Source organism: Amyelois transitella, chromosome 24 (assembly GCF_032362555.1).
Source record: "Amyelois transitella isolate CPQ chromosome 24, ilAmyTran1.1, whole genome shotgun sequence".
Classification (NCBI taxonomy): domain Eukaryota; kingdom Metazoa; phylum Arthropoda; class Insecta; order Lepidoptera; family Pyralidae; genus Amyelois; species Amyelois transitella.
In genome coordinates, this window is record NC_083527.1 from 5,287,276 (window position 1) to 5,312,749 (window position 25,474).

The 25,474-nt window shown below is 35.5% G+C and overlaps 3 protein-coding genes across 3 annotated transcripts in view; 1 reads left to right on the forward strand and 2 right to left on the reverse strand.

Annotated features, from left to right (window-relative positions):
- Window positions 1–25,474, reverse strand: part of LOC106135782 (uncharacterized) — a 71,976-nt gene that overhangs the window by 11,074 nt on the left and 35,428 nt on the right. The window contains exons 5-7 of the mRNA XM_013336160.2: window positions 5,686–5,835; window positions 4,952–5,047; window positions 310–423 (exon numbers count right to left, since the gene is read on the reverse strand). Of these exons, the coding sequence (XP_013191614.1) occupies window positions 310–423; window positions 4,952–5,047; window positions 5,686–5,835 (360 nt within the window). The remainder of the gene's footprint in view (window positions 1–309; window positions 424–4,951; window positions 5,048–5,685; window positions 5,836–25,474) is intronic.
- LOC132903329 (myb/SANT-like DNA-binding domain-containing protein 4) lies at window positions 14,913–15,749 on the forward strand. The gene is made up of 3 exons (XM_060951366.1): window positions 14,913–15,024; window positions 15,199–15,394; window positions 15,493–15,749. The coding sequence occupies exons 1-3, from the start codon at window positions 15,011–15,013 to the stop codon at window positions 15,688–15,690; spliced, it is 408 nt and encodes a 135-aa protein (XP_060807349.1). The 5' UTR covers window positions 14,913–15,010; the 3' UTR covers window positions 15,691–15,749.
- On the reverse strand, window positions 22,544–24,333 carry LOC106134943 (putative nuclease HARBI1). Its single transcript, XM_013335092.2, has 5 exons — window positions 23,987–24,333; window positions 23,683–23,879; window positions 23,443–23,575; window positions 23,196–23,334; window positions 22,544–23,056 (listed from the first exon to the last, which is right to left on the reverse strand). The coding sequence occupies exons 1-5, from the start codon at window positions 24,239–24,241 to the stop codon at window positions 22,635–22,637; spliced, it is 1,146 nt and encodes a 381-aa protein (XP_013190546.2). The 5' UTR covers window positions 24,242–24,333; the 3' UTR covers window positions 22,544–22,634.

Genomic DNA, 25,474 nt, shown 5'->3' on the forward strand with positions numbered 1-25,474 from the left:
CGAGACTATATGTCTGCCGTGGTATAACTAAAATGCCGTTATCTGACATCAGGATTTACACCTTTTTTACCAGTGAAAAAAGAAAAAAAATCTCTTTCGATCTGTATATACGACTTTTTGGTCCTAAATGACCTTGATGACCTTGGTGACCTTTAAGTCATAAATAGGCGTTCTCATTGATGAATGGCATCAGTTTAAATTTATACCGCAGTTTTTGACGTTTCACTTAAAACAAGGATTTGGCAGATAACGGCATTTTAGTTATACCAGGGCAGATGTATGTATGTATGTATGTATTCACAATGTTACCTGTTTAGTGACCAGTGTGTCTTGGACATCATCATCCTCCGCCGCGGAGGAGGGACCCGCCCGCGGCGATATGATCGTGCACACCTTAGTCTCCTTGAGGAATTCGCCGCGAAGCTGCAAACAAATACAAATTATAAATATGATATACATAACTATAACTATCTATTATCTATCTTGTTGGTAGTCTCTGCCTCCGGGAAAAATGAAATTGTTTGTTTGTTTGTAAATCTTTATTGTGTAGAAATTTACACTGTAACAAGAAAATAGTAGGCAAGTATAGATAGTTACATACATACATACATAAAATCACCCCTCTTTCCCCTCTTTCTACCTCTTCAAATGCCATCACACACACTCACTAACAATGAGTCATTACAGTATAACGATCATCGCGCACACAACTCATAATAATTATGATGACAAATCTCATAACATAATCAATCTTGTTTGACGTTCAGTTCAAAAAACATTCTTGTCGTGTACGAGACGAGTAGGATGTTGATATTGAATAGAATGTAATGCACACCTTAAGACTGAAAGAATGATTGATAATTATTGTTTTGACTAGAAACATACTTCCTCTTAATTTTCTGTCACAAAAAGCGAGCAGATTTATTTGTTAAGCGCGCGTTCGTTTACCAACTTTTTTTGTTGAATTTCTGACGTTTTTTAAATCATAATATTTTAATTGAGACATTGCGAACAATTTCAATGTTTAACTTTTAAAATTCTAAATGTCTCAAAAGTTACTTTATTATGCCTCACGAACTCTATTGATCTAATCTATCTCTATATTTTAACATACATACATTACATATATTCACGTCTATATCCCTTGCGAGGTAGACAGAGTCTTGAAAATACTGATGGGCCACGTTCAGCTGTTTGGCTTAATGATAGAATTGATAATCAAATAGTGACAGGTTGCTGCAGCCTGTTGCCCAAAAGAAGAATCCCAAGTTGATAAGCCTATCCCTTAGTCGCCTTTTACGATATGCATGGAAAAGAGATGGAGTGATCCTATTCCTTTTGTTGTATTGGTGCCGGGAACCATACGGCACTGTTATACCAGGGATCGAACCTGGAACTTCTAGATCGGAAGTTAATACGTTACCATTGCACCATTGTGGCGTTAATCAAATATATGTATCTATGAATGAAGATTTATGGCCGTATTATGATTGACAGTTATCCTTATTGCTTTACGGGGAAAAAACGACACCTAAAGTATATTATGCAATCATATAAACTTCTATAATATAAAAATGAATAGCAGAATGTGTTGGTAAGCGCATAACTCAAAAAGCCTGGACCAATTTGGCCAAATCAGGACCACTACATCTCATTTCCCATGGATGTCGTAAGAGGCGACTAAGAGATAGGCTTATATACTTGAGATTCTTTTTTTAAGCGACGGGCTAGCAACGTGTCACTATTTGAATCGCAATTCTATTATAAAGCCAAATAGCTGTTTTATAAAAAGCGAAATATAGTTGGCTCCGTCTTCCCCGCAATGGATATATACGGGCCTATATGTATGTATAAAAAAATTTAACCATAATTATTTAATTATACCAAGTCCCTATATGTACTATATTTATTTATTGATGGGTCCTTTCCACATTGGTAACATTTGATCGATAGCAACATTGTTGCAGTACGAAATTGATGTAATAGGGGATATGCATAAAATTTTAAATGGCCTAAAGTATTTTTTTCTCGAATACTTATTACCGTCATATTATAATCGAAAGGTTTTTTTTTTCATTTACTTATTATTTAAACCCCTAAATTATTATCCAAAATGTGCAAAATAACGGCGCGAAATTCAAGATAGCAAAACGCGCCACCATTGGTCGACCAAAATGTGACGTCATGCGGCACAACATTGAATTTATCGGTATCGAAGCTCCTATTGTGTAGTGAGAAAAATAAATATTTAAAGCTGTTTTCTTGTGCTGATTGTAGTGGAGTTTAGTTTAGATTAGTAGTAAATGTAGAACGATGACTGAAGCTGGTTTTGTCAAAGCACAATCGGACAATCTACCGAAAATAGATGCATTTATGATGACATCATATTTTGCATCAAATCCCGATTTTACGAGCGCAGAGATCAGAGGAGTGAAAGCTGCAAGGTAATTATTATGTTACATAAAATATTTTAGCCCATAACATGGATTTTTATTAATAAATGCATACAGCAGTTCACTTATAATACACCAAAACATAACCTATACATATCCAGTTGTCATTGCTCTGAAACTTATATTTTTACGTCTACAAGGTAATAATATAAGTACAGTACATGTTATATTATTGAAGTTCACTCAAGTATAATAACTTTGACTTTGTGTGTATCTGAGATATATATATTAATGATTTAATTTCTATAAATTTATATCCTGATTTAATAGCTAATGCAAAACGTACTTTTTACTAATTCACACTATGCTGTACCTAAATAAAGTATACTTACGTTAAAATGATCTTCACAACAATATAAACGCGATTTAGGAGATACATTATCCCTTCTCATCACCTTACACCACAGTTTTCGTATATTCGCATCGTCTGGAATACGAAAAAACAATTTGTCTGGTGTTTTACGAGTAGTATTTGTGCACTTTGGTACTATACAGTACTTATAAGATGCCTTTTTGGCTTCTTCCATGATTTTAAAGTTATCAATACTGTAAATAAGTACGAAGTAACTGAAAAATTCACAGTAAATAAACACTGAGAGTGCCGCGTGACGTCACGCAAAGCGCGCGCAAAATGACGGCGTTTGAACTGCTCAAATAAATTCAAAGTTTTAAATTTCATTTTGAAAAATATCTAGACTTTTTTGAAGCTTAATTATATTTTTTTCTACATTACAATGAAGTAAAATATTGATTTATGACAAAAAAAAAACATGAATATCCCCTATTATTGATATAATAACTGTGTTATTGAAGTAATCACACGCAGGAAAATAAAGACTAAACGAAATAAAACCAAAGGAATTCATGAAGAAAAATTTAAGTATAAGTTTATCGATATATTGTCTAAAAATGTTAAGTTATCAATGTTTTTTGCATTTTTATCGACTAGTCACCTTGTTCGGCCATCCCAAAGTTTTTTGAGGATTTTTTTGTTAGAATAGAATATATTTATTTTCAAAATTGGCAACAAGGTATCAGTTATTGACGTCACATCACTTAAATCTAATTATCACTACTACCGCTTCCAAAGCGCATGTGTAGAAGAAGCGGCGAAACAAACTACACTGCAGTTAAATGGCAAAAATAAAATATTTATAGTTCGTGCTTGAAAATATAAATGTCTGCTGTTATTATTATATAACATAGGTACTAATGTAACTAAAAATATAGCTTTAATGTAAAGTTGTATACGGGTTTACGGGTTTCTCAGTTCTCTTGAGTCGCGTCGCGAGTGTATTTATTACCTATAAGCCTTTTCACTCATTTCTGTAATCGCTGCACCTATTAATTTATGTATATTGTTTATTTATTGCAGTTTTCATGTATGTATATGTATATTATAATTATTTTATTTTATATTTTGTGTAGGTACAAATATATTTATCCAGTTTGACCCCACACAAAGTTCTCTGTCAGACCCGAAGGTTGACTGGCAAATAATGCTTCTAGCATTAAGTCCGCCAATGGTGCTATACATTTGTATTTCATGCAATGAAGTTTAAATAAATACATATCTTGTACAACTACTACCTTGAACACACTGGGTAATCTAATTATTATTTATTAACACCAAAACAAGACCCTGTTACCGACCGACCATTACAATGAACAATAGGTGATAACGGGGTGACAACTGACCATCAAACCAAAAAAGGATAGAAATATTAACACCGCATTCGATGCGACGTGGAAGTCGACAAGGCGTTAAGTGTCATTTGAGTAAGGACAAAATGCGAGCTTTATTATCAGAAATCGGAATAGGTAGATTGATTTTATGTACTTGCATCATGAATTACCATAGAAAGCATAACATGGATAAGCCTCTTTTCCGCGATTCCATTTCAGTACTTACACTAACAGTAAACTACATTGTCCGCGGGTAACATAGGACTACAATTTACGTGAACGAAGTCGGGGGAAAACAGCTACCACTAATATATTCTTCATCCCACTTGTAAAAATTCCGGAAAAAATCTTAATAATTTACAAATCCCGCAATCCCGGACGGAGGCATGTCCATATTAAACGTATAACGTAAATATATACGTTTCAGTTCATTGACCCCAATTCAATCTACCTATTCCGATCTTTATTTATTATATAAAGACTAGAGTTTCTCAAAGTGGAGAACCACAGAAAGTTTTTGTTAAATTAAACATTTTAAGTTTATTTTTTCAAAAGCCTCCTGTGATTAAGCGATTCGGTCAGATGGCTTAATGATGAAATTTATATTGAGAGGCTTCGAGCCCCGCCGCTTAGTACCCTCAAAAATATATACTGTTTGTTTTCATCTAAAGCTAAACAAACATACAAATAACATTGTAAAAGTCATCAAAACCAGTATTATCTAAAGGGTTCACTTTGTTCTTGAAAATCATAAGGCATATATCGCAAAAGGTTTGAGGAAACCCTGGAGTCGGAAAAAAGTTAGAACTCACCTTAAAAAAGACTTCAACTCCGTAAATGAGGAAGAAGATGACCACGATGAACAGCAGCACAGCGTAGCATCCGTTGAAAACGTGCTGGTAGAAACTCTGCAACATACATACATACATATGTATAGTATAGTCACGTCTGTATCCCTTGCGGGGTAGACAGAGCCACCAGTCTTAAAAAGACTGAATGGCCACGTTCAGCTATTAAGCTTAATGATAGAGTTGAGATTCAAATAGTGACAGGTTGCTAGCCCATCGCCTAAAAAATAATCCCAAGTTTGTAAGCCTATCCCTTAGTCGCCCTTTACAATACTTGGGAAAGAGAGGGAGTAGTCCTATTCTTTTTGTATTGGTGCCGGGAAGCACTCGACACAAAAATACAGTTTAATTAAAATCTTTGCACGTATAATTGTTTGTTAGTAAACTCTTCATAGCACATAAAAAAGAAATATAACAAATTAGAAAACTGCTATTGGATTTAGAAGAACATGTACAATAACACTTACAACACTAACAACTTATCCCAACTGGGAATTCTTCCAGTCAACCAACATATAAACGAAAATCCATAATCAAAAAAAGGCAGCGCACATTAAAAGCATTGAGGTCGCGTTAAATAATCATAATAAAATCAATAATAAACTATTCAACTCTTTATTCCTCCCATACCAAACGACAATTTCAACCATAACAGATTATCCAGACAATTTCGTATGTAAGGACCTAATATAGTTTACCTTCTTCTCAGCAGAAGTGTCAGCCACGCTGGTGGTGAGGACTTCGGCAGCGAGCAGGGAGTAGCTGATCACATTGAACGTGACGAAGGCGAGGAACGACTTGGAGAGGAACCGCGGCCGCTCCCAGCGGATGTCGCGGAGGTGGAACACCTGATGGGAATAAAAATAACATACATACATGTAATCACGTCTATATCCCTTGCGGGGTAGACAGTCTTGAAAAGACTGATGAGCCACGTTCAGTTAAAATTAAAAAAAAATTGTAATATTTAATTATTATTATGGAAAGTCAATTTTTGAATATTCTCAAGGTTTCCGATTTTCCATAATGAAATTACCTTGTTAATATTTTTTTCCGACTTTAGACATTTTCTATTTTAGTAATACAAGTATACCTATGTAATACATTTGTTACAAAATCTATTTTCAACATTTATTTGCATATTAGTATAACTATAACAAAAACTTATCTTGCACATCTTTAATATTTAACAATTTTTTAGCTCAAAACTTACATTTTTATTCAAATTAACAATTTTTTTTAATGTGAATTAAGATATATTTTTAATGTTATAGTTTAAATTGAAAGAAGATACTTATACAGTTAAAACAAAATAAACTAGCTTAACATAACAATATTCCAATGTGTTGGGCTATATATTTATTTGTATATTACCGCAGTTTCATGAACAACCGTTCAGTAGAGTTTCTGCGCGAAAGAATAACAAACACACTCACATATTTATATATCTTTACAAACTATCACATTATAATATTAGTAGCCAGGATTGAAGTCTCCATTTTGTTCTTAACACAGATCGAACGAACAACGATAAGACCGAGCGATTTCTAATGACCTTCTCCGATTCCTCAGTTTCGCTGACTTCAAATAATATTCGTCCTTCAATTAAAATAACAAACTCATCAACAAACTTATAATCAGTCAGATATATGAATGACCATATTACATATAAATAAGGCATTTTACAGCAGAATTTTAAGAAAAAGAAATTACCAATCCATAAGAAATATTTTTTTTTTATTAAATGCATCTCGTATAAGTTAATTAATCACAACAATGTATCCTCTCGTGCACATTTCTATTGTGCCGTGCAAGGTGCCGTATGATTCCCAGCACCAATATAAAAAAGATATTTGCACTAAAGGATAGGCTTATAAAATTAGGATTCTTCTTTTAGGCGATGGGCTATTAACTTAGTCTAAATTTATTAAATAAGATGGAGTGTTCCTTTTATTTGTTGTCCTATTGGTTCCGCGCACCTAATGGCAACCACTTAATTATAAATAACTCTCAAACCGCACACATTAGAAAATTGTCATACATATAGTCACGTCTATATCCCTTGCGGGGTAGACAGCGCCAACAGTCTCGAAAAGACCGATAGGCCACGTTCAGCTTTTTGGCTTGATGACGGAATTGTGATTTAAATAGTGACAGGTTGCTAGCCCATCGCCTAAAAGAACAATCGTAAGTTTATAAGCCTATCCCTTAGTCATATTGCTTCATTATTAGTATTATTGCTGGTCGTTTCGTCATGGATAGCGACAGAAAAATGTAACAAAAAATATTAGCACTCTCGAGTGTGAACTGGCCTGAGTAAACACGTTTTTTGGACTTTTCACTGTGACCACAAGGCACTTGCGTCAATGATATCACGAAATGAGTTAAATATACTTAAAGTCTTTCCTCAAAGCTAAGCGTATATAATCTGAGCTAGCTAATATACCTATATGCCTTTTCACTCATTTCGGCAATCGCTGCTCCTTTTAATTTAATTTCGTTTTTATGTATAATTATTTTTTTTTTATTTTATATTTCGTATAGGTATAAATATATTTATTTAGTTTTAGGTTGACTGGTAGATAATGCTTCTAGCATTAAGTCCGCCAATTACCAAAAATGCTATACATTTGTATTATGGGCATTAAAGTTTAAATAAATAAATAAGCTACATATATGAAAAATAAATTTTGCCTTGGAAAAGATTAAATCTTCTCCGTCATTTACCATTCTCACTTTTAACTTAATTTGTACAATGGAGACAGTTTTAAGCAGTGTAATAAACAGAAATCATTATACATAAAAGTCTTACACACAATTTCATTGTCTGAGCCTCAGGTATAATAAACATGTGAGTAGTCAGTCTCAATACATATAATCACGTCATTTAACACTTACAGGGTAGACAGGGCCGACAGGGCACGTTCAGCTGTAGGTGTGGCTTATGATGGAATTCAGATTCAGATAGTATAAAAAGAATCCTAAGTTTTTTAGCCGTACCCTTGATTGATTCTTACAATCTCAATTCTATTTTAAAGCTGTACGTGGCGTATCAGCCTTTTCAAGACTGTTGGCTCTGTCTACCCCGCAAGGGATATAGACGTGATTAAATATTTGTGTGTAATCTGCACATGAAGAGAATTTATCTTTACTATCAGGCCAGCATGGAAGTTTGCATTAATGTGCGCCTATTCTTTTAGTTGCCTTTTACGACATAGATAGAAAAGGGATGAGAGAGATGGGTTTTATTCCAAGTAAACAAACGACAAATCCATCAATTCCTTAACTATTTTTAGGTATCACAGTATTAATAACCTTGCCCGAGATGTTATCTCTCTAATTATTTCATTAATTGAGCCAGGTCGTTGTCGCGTCTTTAATTCGCAAATAAAACCTAATGAGATTAATTAATGTAACTATTTGTGACTTCCTTTGTTTGTTATGGTAGTTCCGAATTCGTAAATCTATACTTATAAAAAAACTGTAGGGAGGTCAATTCTGTACATGGAATATATTTTCAAACTAACTATCAGTGGGTGATTAGTGATCGATACTGATGCCAAAAAATGCAATCAGTAAAATTTTTGTATGTCTGTCTGTATGTTCTTTATAGAAACAAAAACTACTTGACACTACTTGACGCAACATGTTGTAGGTTAACTCTTTGAAAACGTTTTGACGAAACATGTTGTGGATACTATTTTGTTTTGACGAAACGTATTGCGCTGTGGACACCTTTCGTAGACATTTATAACATGTCGTGGGTTCCTTTTTGTTAACATTTTAAAGAATCACGTGGATAGATAGATTTTATGAAGCTAAAACTAATAATAGCATAATTACAGCCTTAACAACGAATAAATACTATGACAACAACTTCCCTACGATTAACTTCAAGTGGAGTTACACATATATCTGCTAATTAGGAAAGACATGAAAACATTGTTATTAACTATATATTGTCATATTCTGATACACGTGAGTAAAGTTTATAAGATACTTCGATTTGTCTAGTCAGTAGCTTGTGATGCGTTTTTCTAAGGAGTATTATATTGACGGTCGTTTAGCCTAAGAACGGTTCGACCATATAATTTTCCTCCCTCGGGAGTATCTTCAAAGCATTTTTTAAAATAATGACTACAATCGCTCCAAGATGAAAATTTTGTCGCCAAATCTCCCGATGACATACATACGAGTACATTCATACATAAATCACGCCTCTTTCCCGGAAGGGTAGGCAGAGACCACATCTTTCCACTCGCTACGATCCCTGCACACTTCTTTCGCTTCATCCACATTCATAACTCACTTCATGCAAGTTCGTCGGTTTCTGGTAGGTACTTACTCTTGACTATACCTTTTGCTAAAACGTCTCCGATTTGATCAAGGTAGGCCTTCCCACTCCCTACGGTAATTTATGTAGGCGAATTGTTCTTACAATAAAACAACTGCCGAACAACAGTCGCAGACTCGATAAAGACCGATGAGAATCGAGTTCATGTGCGCATTATGCCTTCTGTATCGAGTACTCCATACCTTTCTTAGAGAACGGCACGATTAAGGTCACTTATTCGTGGTCCTCTTAATGCGAATAATCAAGGAATTACATAAAAATAAATTTACTAACTGATGAATGACAGATAGGCAAAACTGAGAGTACTGGAGAGTAACTAATATTAATTTTTTTTTGTTCAAATGGAACTGTAAAGGGAAGAGCACTGAGAATTCCTTGATTTGCCGAAAAAACCGAGATTTTCATAGTACGAACGAATAAACTGCTGGTTATTTAAATTATTAAATTTATTTATTTCTTTTTGAATTTCAATTCCATCTGAAACCGTAAACCCACTGCTGGTTATTTAAATTATTAAATTGAATTTATTTTAATATTTTGAATTTCAATTCCATCTTAAACCGTACACCTGAACATGGCCTTTCAGTCTTTTCAAGAGCGTTGGACCTGTCTGTCCCGCAAGTGATTATATGTTTTATGTGTGTAGGTATCTAAATAAAATCCTTTCAAAACTAAAAAGAACACCATTATATATTACTAATGCCGAGAAATTTGTGGGTAAGTACATAAGGTTCACACAAGGCTTTTGCTTACATTCCGCTCTGATGAAACTAACTAAAGACAAAGGGACGCGTAAAACGAAAACACATAACATTATGCGGCGCGAACGTGTCAGAACAGAACCAATTATATCCCACACAATACGGGTATTGTGCGATGATGATACGAGAGGTGATCTTGTGGCCGCAACAATTGACCAGATTATATGGTGGCAATAAGTATCTACTTAAAGTCGCCTGTAAGCAATATGAATGTTTTTTCCAAAGCAGAGATCACATATGCAATGCTTGTGCATTTTTGACATGGTATTGACATAATGTGCCGTGTATTTCCCGGCACCAATGAAAAAAGAATAGGTCCACTCCATCGTTTTCCCATGGATGTCGTAAAAGGCGACTAAGAGATAGGCTCACAAGCTTGGGATTCTTCTTTTAGGCGATGGACTAGCAACCTGTCACTATTTGAATCTCAATTCTATCATCAAGCCAAAAAGCTGAACTAGGCCTATCAGTCTTTTCAAGACTGTTGGCTCTGTCTAGCCCGCAAGGGATATAGACGTGACTATATGTATGTATATACATTTTTGGTGATTGCTATAAATGTAGTTATGGAGGTTTACACTGACACAAACAACTAACGGGATCAAACAATCCCAACACACACAAAAATTATGTTAAAAGGCCGACAGGAAGTAAGAAACTAGTTGACAAAGTAATTTCCACTTGTAATGGCGAATAGAGTCAACGCCCCTAATCTAAACTGACCGTGAAAGTTTACAAAGTAACCAAAAAACATTTGAAGGTAAAAAAAATTGGAATACAAGCGTCTGGAGACGCCATTAAAGTATCATTAAATTTTTTTGTTATCTTGATTCGACCTGGGGATGAACCCAAGACCTGGTGACTTTAAGGCAAGCACTTAACTCGGTGTTAGACAGGTTGTCATATTGATGAATAAGAAATATTTCTTATTATTAATTTATTATTTTATAGAATTTTTCTTTTTTGTTCTTTGCGTATTTTACTTTGGAAATTTTAAAGATCAACATATTTCTTATTCATCAATATGTCGACCTGTCTAACACTCGAATTAAGTGCTTGCCTTGAAGTCACCAGGTCTTGGGTTCATTCCCTGGTAGGATCAGGATAAAAAATGGTTTTTTTTTAGATTAATTTAAAACATGGATGGTTTATCTACATTCTTATTGGTATAATAATAGTCGTATAAACAAATACTCCTATCACTTACTTTTGGGCAAACGGAATCTGTGTTATATGTTCCTATAGAGCCTAGTATTTATATTTTCTTCTAAAAATAACCTATAGAAATAATAATTAAAAACAAAATACGGTATGTAAATGAAATGGCAAATGAAATACATATGTTGTAACAAACGATTTTAATTTCAAATCAAGTCACCACATATTTGATAAGTCGGTCAAAAGTTTGATTACATACGCAAAATTTTTACTGTTTCGCTGCACGCGTAAAAATCGAAGGTAAAATCAATTACTTAAGTCGTAAAATCGAAACTTTACCTACAACAAAATTCAGAACCAATTTTTTTTATACACAATTTTAATTTAAAACGATTATTCGTTTGTGAGTACATACCTATTTTTTCATCTTATATCCAACAGACACTTAACCGTAACACTGGCAGAAAAAAGAAAAAATAAACAATCGCGAATTCCAAATTTGAATCCGGTAGAGCGCACCTAACTCCGCGCGCTTTTTCCGCACGCGGTATGTCGCAACACTGATCGCGCAAGATTATCGCGAATGCCGACCCGGCGTAAAACAACTAGTACAATGCAAAACAAAACGCAGAATACCTATATTCTTACATGGACGGCTATTGGTAAGGACGAGGATAATTCGCGGAATGGCGTCGCTGTTTTTTTTGGCATAACTCTTAAGAACATAGGAAGGATACGGTAAGAAACGCAAAAAGGGAATGCCGATTAAGTTTATAATTTTAAGATGTGGCTGAACTTTAAGTAACAACTTATGTTGATATCAAAGTGAAGGGGAAGGAACAGTGTAGAAAGCCCCACTACACTATTAGACTAAAGATTACTGTAACAGCACAGCTTTATTATAAAGTCTAACTTTGGTATTACCTCACTTTGCTGTGTGATAATATAATTTTATACTGGACCTCTTTAATGAGGACCTATAAAATACTGTAAGTCTTAAGCATCATACCTCGTAAATGAACTGTTGTTCACCCTTGCCTCAATTTTGTGTGCGATCCTCTTATTTTCAGGTTGGCTGGAAGAGATCCCACTTAGGGATAAGCCCGCCTTTGTACTGTACTACTGTTTTATATTTGTAATGTACTCCTATAAATAACAACAAAGCATTTACTTACAAATAAATAAACTTAAATAAATTTAGAAAAAAATACTAACGATCAAACGGTTCACCTGTTTGAAGACGATTACTATTACTAGCCTATGAACAAAGGAATATGTGACTTTGTAACTTCATCAAAAATGTATTACGCTCACATATCAAACGTAAGCGATCGTAGAAAAATTGATAATCAATATGAACAAAGCAAATCAATGTCACGATTCAGTTATTAGTGTGATTCGCGCTTTAGAATAGGATTACTCCATCCCTCTCCATTGAATGCGGTACAGGAAGACCAAAATAGTTTTCGCTTTAGTTGGTTACAATATTATAATTTGTAAAGAGCAGCTTTTTGTTACGCTTTTTTAACGCAACTAAGCCGTAGAGTAAAAGGGCAGAACAGTACATTACCATACCATTACTTCTCTTCCCCTGCTATTCTAAGCACTTCGCTTGGTCGCGGATATTGAAGAGACTCTTCTTGTCATCGGAGTTGTGGACAGTTTATCCGCTACCCCCACAGCCAGGCCACTGAAGCAGTTATATCCCGGCTCGGGGTATCCACCCCTGGGGCATGGATTATTTTCACTTCTCTGTGGTCGACGATAAAAATCTGGTATTGAGCATCCTCATCGCGACAAGATGAGCACTCTTCAACCTATTTTTATTATATCTGTGTGACTTTTAAATCGTGTTCATAGCGAACCCTGAAGAATACTCCAGGAAGAACGCAACCGGGACAGAAGATTAGGTATTATTTATATTTTTTTTTTTTACAAATTACATAGGTCGAGTTAGCCTCGAAGTTAGTTCGAGACTTGTGTTACGAGACACTAACTCAATGATCCTATATTTTATAAAAAATACTTATATAGATAAACATCCAACAGCCAGGCCAATCAGAAAAAGTTTTCTCATCATGCCCTGACCGGGATTCGAACCCGATATATTATTATAATGCGTGATGCATAGGATTACGCATCGGGGGAAAGTAATGTCAATGCGTATTATATCGCCACGTGTTGGCACGCGGCCGTGGATCACATGTCGCCACGATAACATTTAACCATAGAGATTATATCAATTTTATATTACTATCTGTCAGTCGAGCAGAGTGGCCGACAAAAGCTTGTAAATAAAGAAGCTCGGACCATAATCACACATTTCGTAGCATTGATGTGCAGGTTTCCCCACGATATTTATCCTTACCATAAGCGGTATCATAACATTTAAAAAAATACAACATGTGACCTGTGGTGACATAATTGACGTGCCGTGAAAAAATTAGCAATAAACGAGACTGATTTAAGGCAGCAGGCCTAATACAGTATCCATCCTTATCTAAATTGAGCCATAAGAATAAATTTATTCAGACCTTTATATATAATTATTGCATAATTATCAACCAAAATAATCCTAAGGTTTTCTAATAATAAACAAAATATGGAAATTGCCAAGGTGAAGGTTACGCGCAAATCTCATTTTCCTATAAATAACTTGCAGGGCATACGCTCTTTCATAATTTAACAGTTCAACTCTGAATCGTCAATATCTATACTAATATTATAAAGCTGAAGAGTTTGAACGCGCTAATCTCAGGAACTACTGGTTGAAAAATTCCTTTTGTGTTGAATAGACCATTTATCGAGGAAGGCTTTAGGTTATATAACATTACGCTGCAACTATAAGGAGCGAAGAAATAATGGAAAATGTGAAAAAGAAACGGGGTAAATTATTCATCTTTGAGGGTATCAATGATGACCAAAATAACTATTCCACGCGGACGAAGTCGCGGGCACAGCTAGTCCAACTATAAAAATGGTTTCATCGTATCAATTCAATCATTAAGCTATACAGTTGAACGTAGCTTTACAGTGTTTTCAAGACTGTGAAGGCGTGATTGTGTATGTATGACAACACCAGTCAAAACCATTGAAGAACCATGTCTCACTGACTTAGACCCTATATAGGGTTTTTTTCAAAAAATTCAATACAATTATTAAAATACTGATTACTTAGGCAGGCGCCTTATAAGGGAAATGTTTTATTTCCCCGTACAGAAGTCGAAATCAGGGGGCTTACCATAAACTTTAAGAAAACCATGATAGTTTTCGCCCGTTTTGTTTCAAGCTTAAAATAATGTTGTTCCAAATCATACCATGAACTTTTAAAACAAGATTGTTTTATTCCTGCTTAGTGTTGTGAAAGAACGAAGGATTTATCTGTTCCCTGGCGATTGTGTAAGCGAGACACAAGATGTGTTTCGTATAGCTGCGTCACTTTTACGCAGTGTTCCAATTGACTCTTATGGAGCTCTCATGACGACAATACGAAATTTTAATTTCATAATCTCATTTATAAAATATGTGTTTTAAAAGTTAATAAGTATATAAAAGGTGAATAAAGTATTAAATCTTAATCATTAAAACAAAATATGGCTTTTGAAGTTTTCCAAGTGAAATTGTGTACCATACTACAAGGCATCATTCGGAACATTTTTTAACGTCACAACAAAACAGTCGGCGCGGCCACTCAAAAAGTCTCTGTGCTTATTCGAAGTAAAGAAAATAATTTGTATTTTTATTAAAACTATGTCTAATTCCAAGTAAGTTTACTCAATTATTGGTGTGGATAATACGGACATAACGTGTGTTGTGAAACTGTTTTATTTCTTGCAAATTCATATCATATAAGTATTTTGTTTCGTTAAAAATTTCTCGTAGTAATAACAAGTCAGCTATGTTAAGTGGTATAAGTTCGAAGTGGGTTTTTTTTGCAGCGTTAGGAATCGTCGCGTTTCTATGAGGCAGCTTGAACTTTTGTGGGAATTCTTAAATTCTAATAAAGACATTGCGACTGGTTTTAACCGCTCCTTACAGGCGAAAGAATATTCGGCTAGGAAATGGCAAGAAATCGCCGAAATTCTAAACGCACAAGGAGATGGTGCACTCAAAGATGGAAAAATGTGGTCAAAGGTAACTAAATAAAAATATATAAGTACATTTAAACATATGTGTCAGTCAATGCATTACTTGGAGACTACTTATCATAACTTATTACATATTTCTTCTAGTATTGGGTGGATTACAAGGCAAAATTAAAAAAAAGGAATGCCGCTCTACATTCATCCAGACGGCGAACCGGAGGAGGATCAGCTAATGAGCCACCTTTGTCCCAAATAGAGGATAAATTTTTATCCATACTAGGAGTAGATTTTGGTCAAGGTATGGCTGGAATCAGAGTGGATCCATTAACAGAGGTAAATAATTGAAGTCATGTCAAAAATGAATGTGTATATATAATTTTTATAATTGTTACTATTTTGTGTACTTTTAGGCACGTACTGCAGTAACATCTGCTGAACCTACATCACAGTCCATTTTGACAAGGGAAGGTATGGAAGAACCTTCACTTGTTCAACTCGAGGTGTTTGATGATGGTGCAGGACCTTCGCATGAAGTGCCAATATTGGAGGGAATAGACCAAGCCATATTGGAGGATCCCTTTCCTGCGGTAGTTGAGGGGGAGAGAGCAGAGAGAGAAGAACCAGAATTATTGGCACCATCTCCCCAGCCTAATGGACGCCGCAGCCGCAGCCGCAGCCGCCATGTTTTATCTCGGGAGGACGCTAGGCGTCTTCTCGTGCAGTCGGCTCAAGAAAAAACAGAGGCCAGTTTGCGTAGCAGTAATGCCATGGAGGGTGTGCACCGAAGCCTGGCACTTAGATAGATAGATAGATAGATAGATAAAAGCTTTATTCACCATCACAATACATTAGTTGGACACATACATAATTAACAGTAATAAACAATGTGAATGTGCAATGTGCATGAATGTACCACAAACAATGATGGACAGTGAAAAGGTCCTGACTCAGCATAATGTCGCAGGTGTAGGCACCGCGACGCTGATGATTCTGCCAGAACCTTAGATGTGCTCAGCGAAGCCACACGAAGAGGAGATAAATGTACCAGTTATAGGGCGAGTGTCCAGTAAAGTTTGTTAATGGCTCAGCAAAAAAGAAATAAATAAGTGCGAATGTAATAAATATTTTCATTTACTGTTGCTTATTACTTAAGTGTTAAAAAAGCGCATGCACGTCACTTTAACAATCAAATGGTTCAATAATTAATGACTGTAGCCACACTAGGAAAACATGCGAGTAATGTTTGTGTATATATTTGTATATTTAACTTTGTGATTGGGTCAAACGTTTGCCATTCCAATTGCATTTGACAGAATAAATTCCTTAAATTTAAGTTTAAATGAAAAGAGTGATTTTAAATTTCGAATAGGAGGGGGGATATTATTCCATATTTTAGTGGCATTATACCTAAAACTACAACAGAACGCAGCTGTTCTGTGTCGAGGCACGACGAGAGGAGGGACACATGTTCTCAACCCCTCCGATCCTCTCGGATATCTCAATTTTATTTTGTCATACAAATACATAGGCGACTTCTTGTTGATCACACCAAACATAAGGGTTGCCATGTACAGTTTCTGTCGATCTCGCATTTTTAAGAGATTTGAGGAGTAAATGAACGGACTAACACTTGTGCGAGGTGGAATTTTAAAGCAATATCGTGCACAGGCATTTTGTACCCGCTGTATAAGTTTCTGCGATTTAGCTAAGAGACAAGGTCCGTATACAGTAATGCAATAATTAAGCTTAGATAAAACCAGTGCCTCACACAGAGAGATACGTAAATCTACGCATATGAAATCTCTAATACGGTATAAGACTTTCAGTCTATAAAAACAACTCTTCACCACCCCCGCCACATAATCCTCAAACCTAAGTCTGCCGTCCATCAGTACTCCCAAATTTCTAGCCTCTTCTACCATATCAACACTGGTGTCCCTGATTTTAACGCATAATCTTCTCGATTTAGTTTTAGCTATTTGACTTTTAGATCCAAAAATCATAAATTTTGTTTTGGTTGGATTTAGAACTAAGCAATTCCTTTCAGACCAAGCAGCGATTCTGTCAAGATCCGCATTAAGATCGGCAATGGCACTATCAAAGTCTTTGTCTCCAAAAGATACGTAAATCTGCAAATCGTCAGCATACAATTGGTATTTGCAAATTTTAATAACGTCAATTATATCCGCAGTATATATAATAAACAACAGCGGCCCCAAAATAGAGCCCTGTGGTACACCTCTGCTAACAGGACTATTCTTCGATTTAAGTACCTCACCATTGGAGGCTCGTATTTGGATCCGCTGCGACCGGCCACTGAGGTAAGAGTTGAACCATTTTATTGTTGATGGATGGAACCCATAGTAAGACATCTTCGAAAGAAGAAGGGGAATATTTATGCAATCAAAGGCACGCGAGTAGTCCAACAGAACGAGAAGAGAGGCCTCGCCCCTATCCTGACTGTAAAGAATATTATCAACAACATCGATCAATGCTGTCGCTGTGCTGCGACCCTTTCTGAAACCCGATTGTTTGTCTGGAAGAAGGCCACAAGCCTCACAATATTTGTATAACTGTAGGTATACTATTTTTTCCATTATCTTAGATACATATGGAAGGAGGCTGACAGGACGTAAGTCCTTAAAGTCCTGGGGACTGTCTACTTTTGGTATTGGACACACAATGGCTATTTTCCATTTATCAGGAAATGTACAGGATGTGATAGACTTATTAATAATTTGAGTGATTATTGACAATGTATACGGCATTGTTAAAAGTATCATGTCCCTACTGAGACCATCACTACCCTGCGCGTTCGACTTAATACTTAATATGATATTGGCAACAACTTCCTCAGTCACCGGCTCTAGGCGAAACTCACAGGAAAACTTACGATGACATTCAAAGTATGACAAATCTGATATAGAAATAGAATTTAGCCCAGGGACATTCAAAAAGTGAGCATTGATTTTTTCGGGTTCCAAAAGATGTTGAGGAAGATCGCAAGCATTATTTGAATCAGGCAGAACTGAATTTTTAATATTTTTCCAAAGCAATTTGGGATTCTTAATATTATTATTAATATATTGATCAAAATAAGCTTTACGCTCAGTGAAAAGACACACGTGTACCATTTTCTTTAAATCTTTATAATGCCTATGATCCTCCTCCAGTCCTGAAATTTTGTATCTCCTGTGAGCCTCATCGCGCAGTTTCATTTGGTAACGAATATTACTTGTAATCCACGGAGTGTTTTTAGGTCGTACAACAGATGAGGTGATCGGCGCATGACGATCAAACAACGCCATTACTCGATTGGTGAAAACAGAGATTAAGTCATTAACGTCATCCAAATCATTTATTTCATATAGGTTCAAATCTAAAATATCACTGTCAAAACCACTCAAACATATTTTTTTTAATTTCCTGCTACTGACTTTCTTCAGAGGCAATCTAGGTCTTCTTATGTTTAAATGAGCTGTAATAAAAGCATGAGCTCCAAGCTGGGGTATATGATCAACATTTAAGTCGCAAACTACACTATTCGAACAGATCAGATCAATAATTGTCTCACTATGGGAAGTAAAATGGGTGGGTTGGTTAACGAAGTTCGTGAGATTAAAACATTTCAAAAACTGTTCAAGCTGTGGGTACTTGTATGGGTCTTTTTCAATTAAGTCAACATTAAAGTCACCTACAAGGTAAACCTTATCATAGTCATAAAATGACGCAAGCGATTCGGTTATAGCATCAAAAAAGGTTCCCGGGTTAAGCCATGGAGGCCGATACGCAGTGCCAATGAGCAAACGAACGGAATTTACCTTAAGAGATATCCACATCTGATCAATATGTGAGGCCGATGTGGGGTGTGGACAGGTGCGTGCCTCTAGCCCCTTCCTTATGTAAAATCCTACTCCTCCACCACGACTACGTTGGTGATTTGGCGGCCTAGGTATATGTCGGAGTCTGTAACCTGGAACCGTTGGGGCACGCCTATCCCCCTCATCAGAAAGCCAGGTTTCATTTATTGCCAGAATATCTGGAGAAACGCGAGCCACTGCCATTAAAAACTCATCATGTCTCGACCCTAGCGACCCTTTGTTAAAGAGACTAATTTTCATGTTTTTTGATTTAATCATTTTTGTTTGCATATTTATTTAGTATAAGACGCGTGAATTATGAGTGAGATAATTAAAAATAACGTATAAGTGATATCACTTTTAAAAGTCAATATCTTAAAAGAGACAAACATTTTCTCATATGTGTGTGGGGTTCTATAAATATGAATCTCAGTTTCAAAACAAAACAGTTGATTGTCAAAGTTATTTACAAAAAAATATAATGTGTGTAAGAGATGTAACTCAATGAAATATATATGTATATAAAAGCCACTTTGAGGTAAAGCATTTTTTGTATAAATAAACCGAAAAACGTGCCCCATCAGTGCCCCTTCAGTGCGCCGCAAAACACATACACATTGCACATTCAAAACCAATGTACTTTTGAGTCCAAAGCAATTCCCTCTCATCTTAACATAAACAATATAGAAGCTATCAGCTTTACACATACACATTTCTAATTCAAATAACTGAGCACTGTATACAATCTTTTGTGCAATAACTACTAAATGGGGAATGCAAAAGAGTTTAATTTTACGTTTAAACAGTAGCCACCTGGTCAACCAAATACCAAGTCCATCGTACATATAAAAATCGCAAGCACTTATAGTATATAATATACGAGTAAAAAAGGACCGAGCACTAGGCTTCCCATATGAAGAAACTGAGTAGGAAATATAAAAATAACCTTCGCATAGTTTAAACAGTGTATGTAAGGATAGCCAAGTTATACAAACCTTATATATAATAAATATATCAAAAGCAATAAAATATATGTTTCTATGTTTCAACAAGGCGTATAAATGTTTACAAGTAGTCACCATCATTCTCGTGAAAAATACATTTGAAAAATACAAATTGTTAATTTTATACATCCGCCGTACATTTAATGTAAACAAAGCACTAATTAAAGTATATGAGAAATACACGAAAGAAAAATATAGTATAGATGTATAGTTGCATAATAGCACCTTAAAAGCGAGAAACAGATAAAAAAACAGATAAAAAAAGTACCGGTGATTATATCTACATCCCCACGGTACATGTATATGTGAGCAAGCACTTGACACAATACTAAATAGCATTATAACTATAACAGGGAAAACCAGATCTATCCCTTGCAATATAAACCGGTAAATTCATAACAATCGCTGGCTTGAATTATCGTTGGCATCAGAGACAGCTGAGGCAAGGCCGAAAACTCTTTCTATATCACTGAGGCTGATTATTTTATATACAGATGAAGAAGCCGTGCGCCTAGCAAACACCTTTCCTCCCTTTGTCCAAACAAATTTCCAACTATCGGGCTTAGCACCACGGGATGCCTGAAGTGTTTTGGCAAATATGATTCTGTTGAGTTTGGTCAGTCTCTCATTAATATAGAACCTTCTTGGTGTATGATGAGGAAGGCCGAGATCACTCGTACTTGCATTTCTACGCACGCGAGACTGCCGCAGCAGTTCATCACGGATAGCGCGACGGGCAAATCGCACCACCACGGGCCGCGGCCGCACGTCACCCCCCACGCCATCTCCCGCATACGACTGCTTCTTATCCTGAGGCTGTCCGCGCGACCCCACTCTTGCTGCTACTACGATATCCTTTTCAGTGATATCAATTCCCAATTTAGAGGCAACAGTTACTACAATATGCACACAAGATTCTCCCTGAAACTCGGGTATGCATGTTAACTCGACGTCGTTCAATAAAAATTCACGCTCACGTTCATTTAACTCGTTTCGCAATTTTGTAATAGTATCATTTACTTCGGGTATGGTTCCCAACTTATTCCCAATCTTGCCTAGTTGAGAAACTAGGCTTACATTCTCCTGTTCAAGATTTTTTACCTTCTTGGCGATCTCATCGATGCTACCATTCAAGTGATTAATTTGGTCAGACAAAAAATCAGTAGTTGCAGTGAATTCAGATTTCACCATCTCGATTGATTTGTGAAGTTCCATTTTGACAAGACTCAAAATCTCAGCTTTGTTTTGTTCTAACTTTGCCAATATCTGAGTGTTATAGCCGTTAAGTTTGCTGTCCAGCAGTGCCGCCAGTTGGTCCAGAGAGAAAGACGTTGATGATGATGGCAATTTGTTCATTATAGGATCAGATTGTAACATAGATGTGCTCAGCGAGGTTATGCTCTCATCCAGGGCAGACCCATCACATGACATGTTAGTCTCGTGGAGTAATCGTACAGGTGTTTCGTCTCCTTTGTGTCGCCGTGAAGTAACATTATTACAGGACGGGCACTGCCATGAGACGGAAAACTCTTCTTTGTTTAGACGATAAAAGTTGCTACTCATATTTAAACAAGCATAATGATAGAACCGCTTGCATATTGTACATATAAGTTGCCTGTCTTTTGCTACAGGTTGTAGACATGCTGTGCAATCCATAATAACAAATCGATATTGTTTATATCCAAAAAAAACACCTATATCCAATCCAAAGTTAATTTTGTTTACCACCGATAATATGCAGTTAACCAATTTATATGTGAACGTATGCTTTGTTGCGTCTCGCTCACACTCATAAAGTTGCGGCTATAATCGCTCCAGCGAATGCGCAATGTGCCGGCGCAATGGATCTAAGTACAGTGGTCGATATAATGTAATGATGGTGGGTTAGTAGAAATCAATCCTTCGCTTTAAACTGTTTTCGTCACTGAACACGAATATTAGTATATACACAGTAACTACTTGCACCAGTAAACAGGTCTTTTAATAAGCTCTAATTCGTATACACTTTGCACCGAATACTTTTAAGTTTATAATGATTATCTTAATTTATTTACACAGCGTAGTACAAACGCGTCACCTCGAATCGCTTCGCCGCGTACACCCTTATTGCCAATAGTCTAAAAACGATACAAGATGATATACGGGATATAAAAAGGTAATGACAACATACTTTTCATCAAAAAATACTTTATTTTAAATGACTAATATACATATTATAAAATTAATATTAGCTATTAGTGTTATTCTGAAATGAAATCTAAATAAAATAAAAATTATAAATTAATTTCCGTAAACTTGATTTTAGTAAGTAAAAATCCAAATACCTATGTATTACTGAGAAAATAAATAAAATAATAAGCACTTAAATTTTAATTATATAAAATATGTAATTAAAAGTACTACATTATTATTTCCAGCATTATGTCTACCGCCTTTCCCAGAGCCGCTGTATGAGAGCATTCCTCACGGCCACACCCTGCTGGAGTGCTACGTTACCACGCCCTCCTTCCGTCACTGGAATACTACTACGTGCAGAATAAATTGCCACTAATCGCGGTTCTTCTTGTCTTTCTTCTGTAGTTAACTCTTGCGGAGGTAGCTTGGCTCCATTGCACATATTATGTAATATAACACATGAATTGACAATAGAACCAGCTACCTCTGGTTGATAGTGCAATCTTCTATGTAGTAGTAAACAACGGAATCGTGCTTTTAAAAGACCAATTGTGCGTTCAATTATATTTCTAGTATGCACATGCAAATTTGTATAATGTGCCTCTGGTGTATTTGGTGCTGCATTTAAAACAGGCGTCATCATGTACCGTCTTAATGGATATCCAGAGTCACCTGTAACACAATTAAATTTTAACTTTTTTTATAATGAAGCTTTTTTTACAAGTTGATGATACTAGCACATCCACCATTATGCCTGCATTATGGCGACAGTTTCATTTATATACAACTTATGAAAATGCAAAATACTTACCAAGAAACCATACATTTTCATTATTACTTAGTTCTTCCATGTAGTCCTTTAAAGGATGACTAGACCAAATGAAAGAGTCATGAGTTGCACCTCCATGACTGGCATCAACACTTATAATTTGCATGTCAGCATCACAAATCTAGAAACAATGTAAATATTTAGTTTTTATATTTATTTACAACCAAATTAGTTATTTAAGATATTCATTTTTGGGCAAAATTATGCCAATTATTAAAAGTTTACTTACTAATTGTACGTTTAGAGAATGGTAATCCTTTCTGCAAAAATATCTGTCTTCATGCTGGTTAGGACGCACAATAGCAACATGAGTGCCATCAATGCATCCTAATACGCCCGGAATATTAAACTTGTTATGAAATCTAAAACAAGGAACATATTATTTTTATTACCATAAGAAAATGCACGGGATACAATAAAACATTAGTATTTTTATTATATTTGTCTTTTATTAAGTTATTTTATATACCTTGTTTTTATTTTGTTTTGTTCATCACTATTATTAGGAAAGTGAATATATTTTTCTCTAAAATATGTATTATTTAGGCACTTTGAAATTTCATTTATGACAGTAGACACAGTTTGCTGAGCTACAAAATGCCCTTGAATCTTTCCTGTAGGTCTTTGATAAGACCCTGTGGCAAAAAATGACAAAGCAGTCAAAACCTGAAAAAAGCAAATACGTAAGTGAAGATAACACAAAGAATCCCCCATATAGATGCACTTTATTCTCATTATGATACATATTCTAAATAAAAGCTTTCTAGGTTTACCTTTGTTTCCACCGACAAGTCAGTAGCTTTTTGTGGTGTTTTAAGGAAAGGTCGAATCTCTTCACATAAATCGCGAGCTAGTGTTTTGGTCAATCGGTACTCCTTAACAAATTGAGCATCCGTGTATATTTCAAACGGATCACATTGATCCCGTAATCGTCTATGCCGCTCCTTTGCTGCCTGCTTCCTCCTTACACTATCTTCATGGTCGTCTTCTTCTTCCAAGTATTCAAAGATCTCGTATTCATTAGCCATTACAAACGTTGTTTTATATATATCACGTAAACAAACACCTTCAAACACTAACGTAACGTAACTAACACAGTGAACACTTTATGCTTACTTATTTCAACACACAAATGTCTCATAAAGTTTTCAAGTGGTTTGTAAGCATTGAAAGAATCACACTCAATATGAAAAAAGTTTTGTTTCCATGGCATCCGACCAACTTTTTCAAGATCGCAAAAATTGACGTAAAAACAATATTACTAATTGTCAAATAACGGCTTATAGTACGAAATTGAATGAACGTTTCGTTGTGACGTCATCAAAACTGCTAAGAAATGTAAGCTTAAAGTAATATTGTTTTCTAAGTGTCATGGTACAAATTTCAAAAGTAATATTGAAACAATACTGCTACAAGACATTATGGTAAGCCCCCTGGACAATATCTGATGATGGTCTGATGGATCACAAAAATAATGACTAAGTGAGTTAGATACTGTAATGTCAAGGATGCGAAACAAATGGAAATTTTTGAACCGCTTAAATATTGCGTTCAATAGCCTTATTAGTCATAAGCAAGCATAATATCTATATTGGCATTAATCTGTGACAAATTTAGCATTTTTTATTGACAGAACGGATTTGTATTGCCATAGTAGCTTTATATGTACATACATATGGTCACGTCTATATACGACGACTCCATCTCTTTCCCATGTATGTCGTAAAGGGCGACTAAGGGATAGGCCTACAAACTTGGGATTCTTCTTTTAGGCTATGGATGACACTATTTGAATCTCAATTCTATCATTAAGCCAAACAGCTGAATGTGGCCTTTCAATCTTTTGAAGACTGTTGTTGACCCTGTCTACCCCGCAAGGGATATAGACATGATGATATGTATATGTAATCAGCATGTAGTTGAGGAGTTCATGAAAAAAAAAAAACGTAAGAAAATATAATTTTATGCGAGGTCCCGCAAAAATCTACTTACTCTTTGTATAAACAAATATAAATTGCAAGTATAAATTGTAATTTCTTTTGTAAAGAAGCTTAGAATCACCAAATCATCGTGTCAATCACGAGACGAGACCGTATCAGCTGTAAGCATGTTTAGATTGTCCCTAATGGGAGTCATCACGCCAAATTACGATGACTGTGCTCGCTAACGGAAGAAAATTATAACAATTACCAAAACAATTACAGCTTCTATTTTTTTTTTTTTTTTTAATTTACACTGCGTGGTTCCACACGTGATTTTCG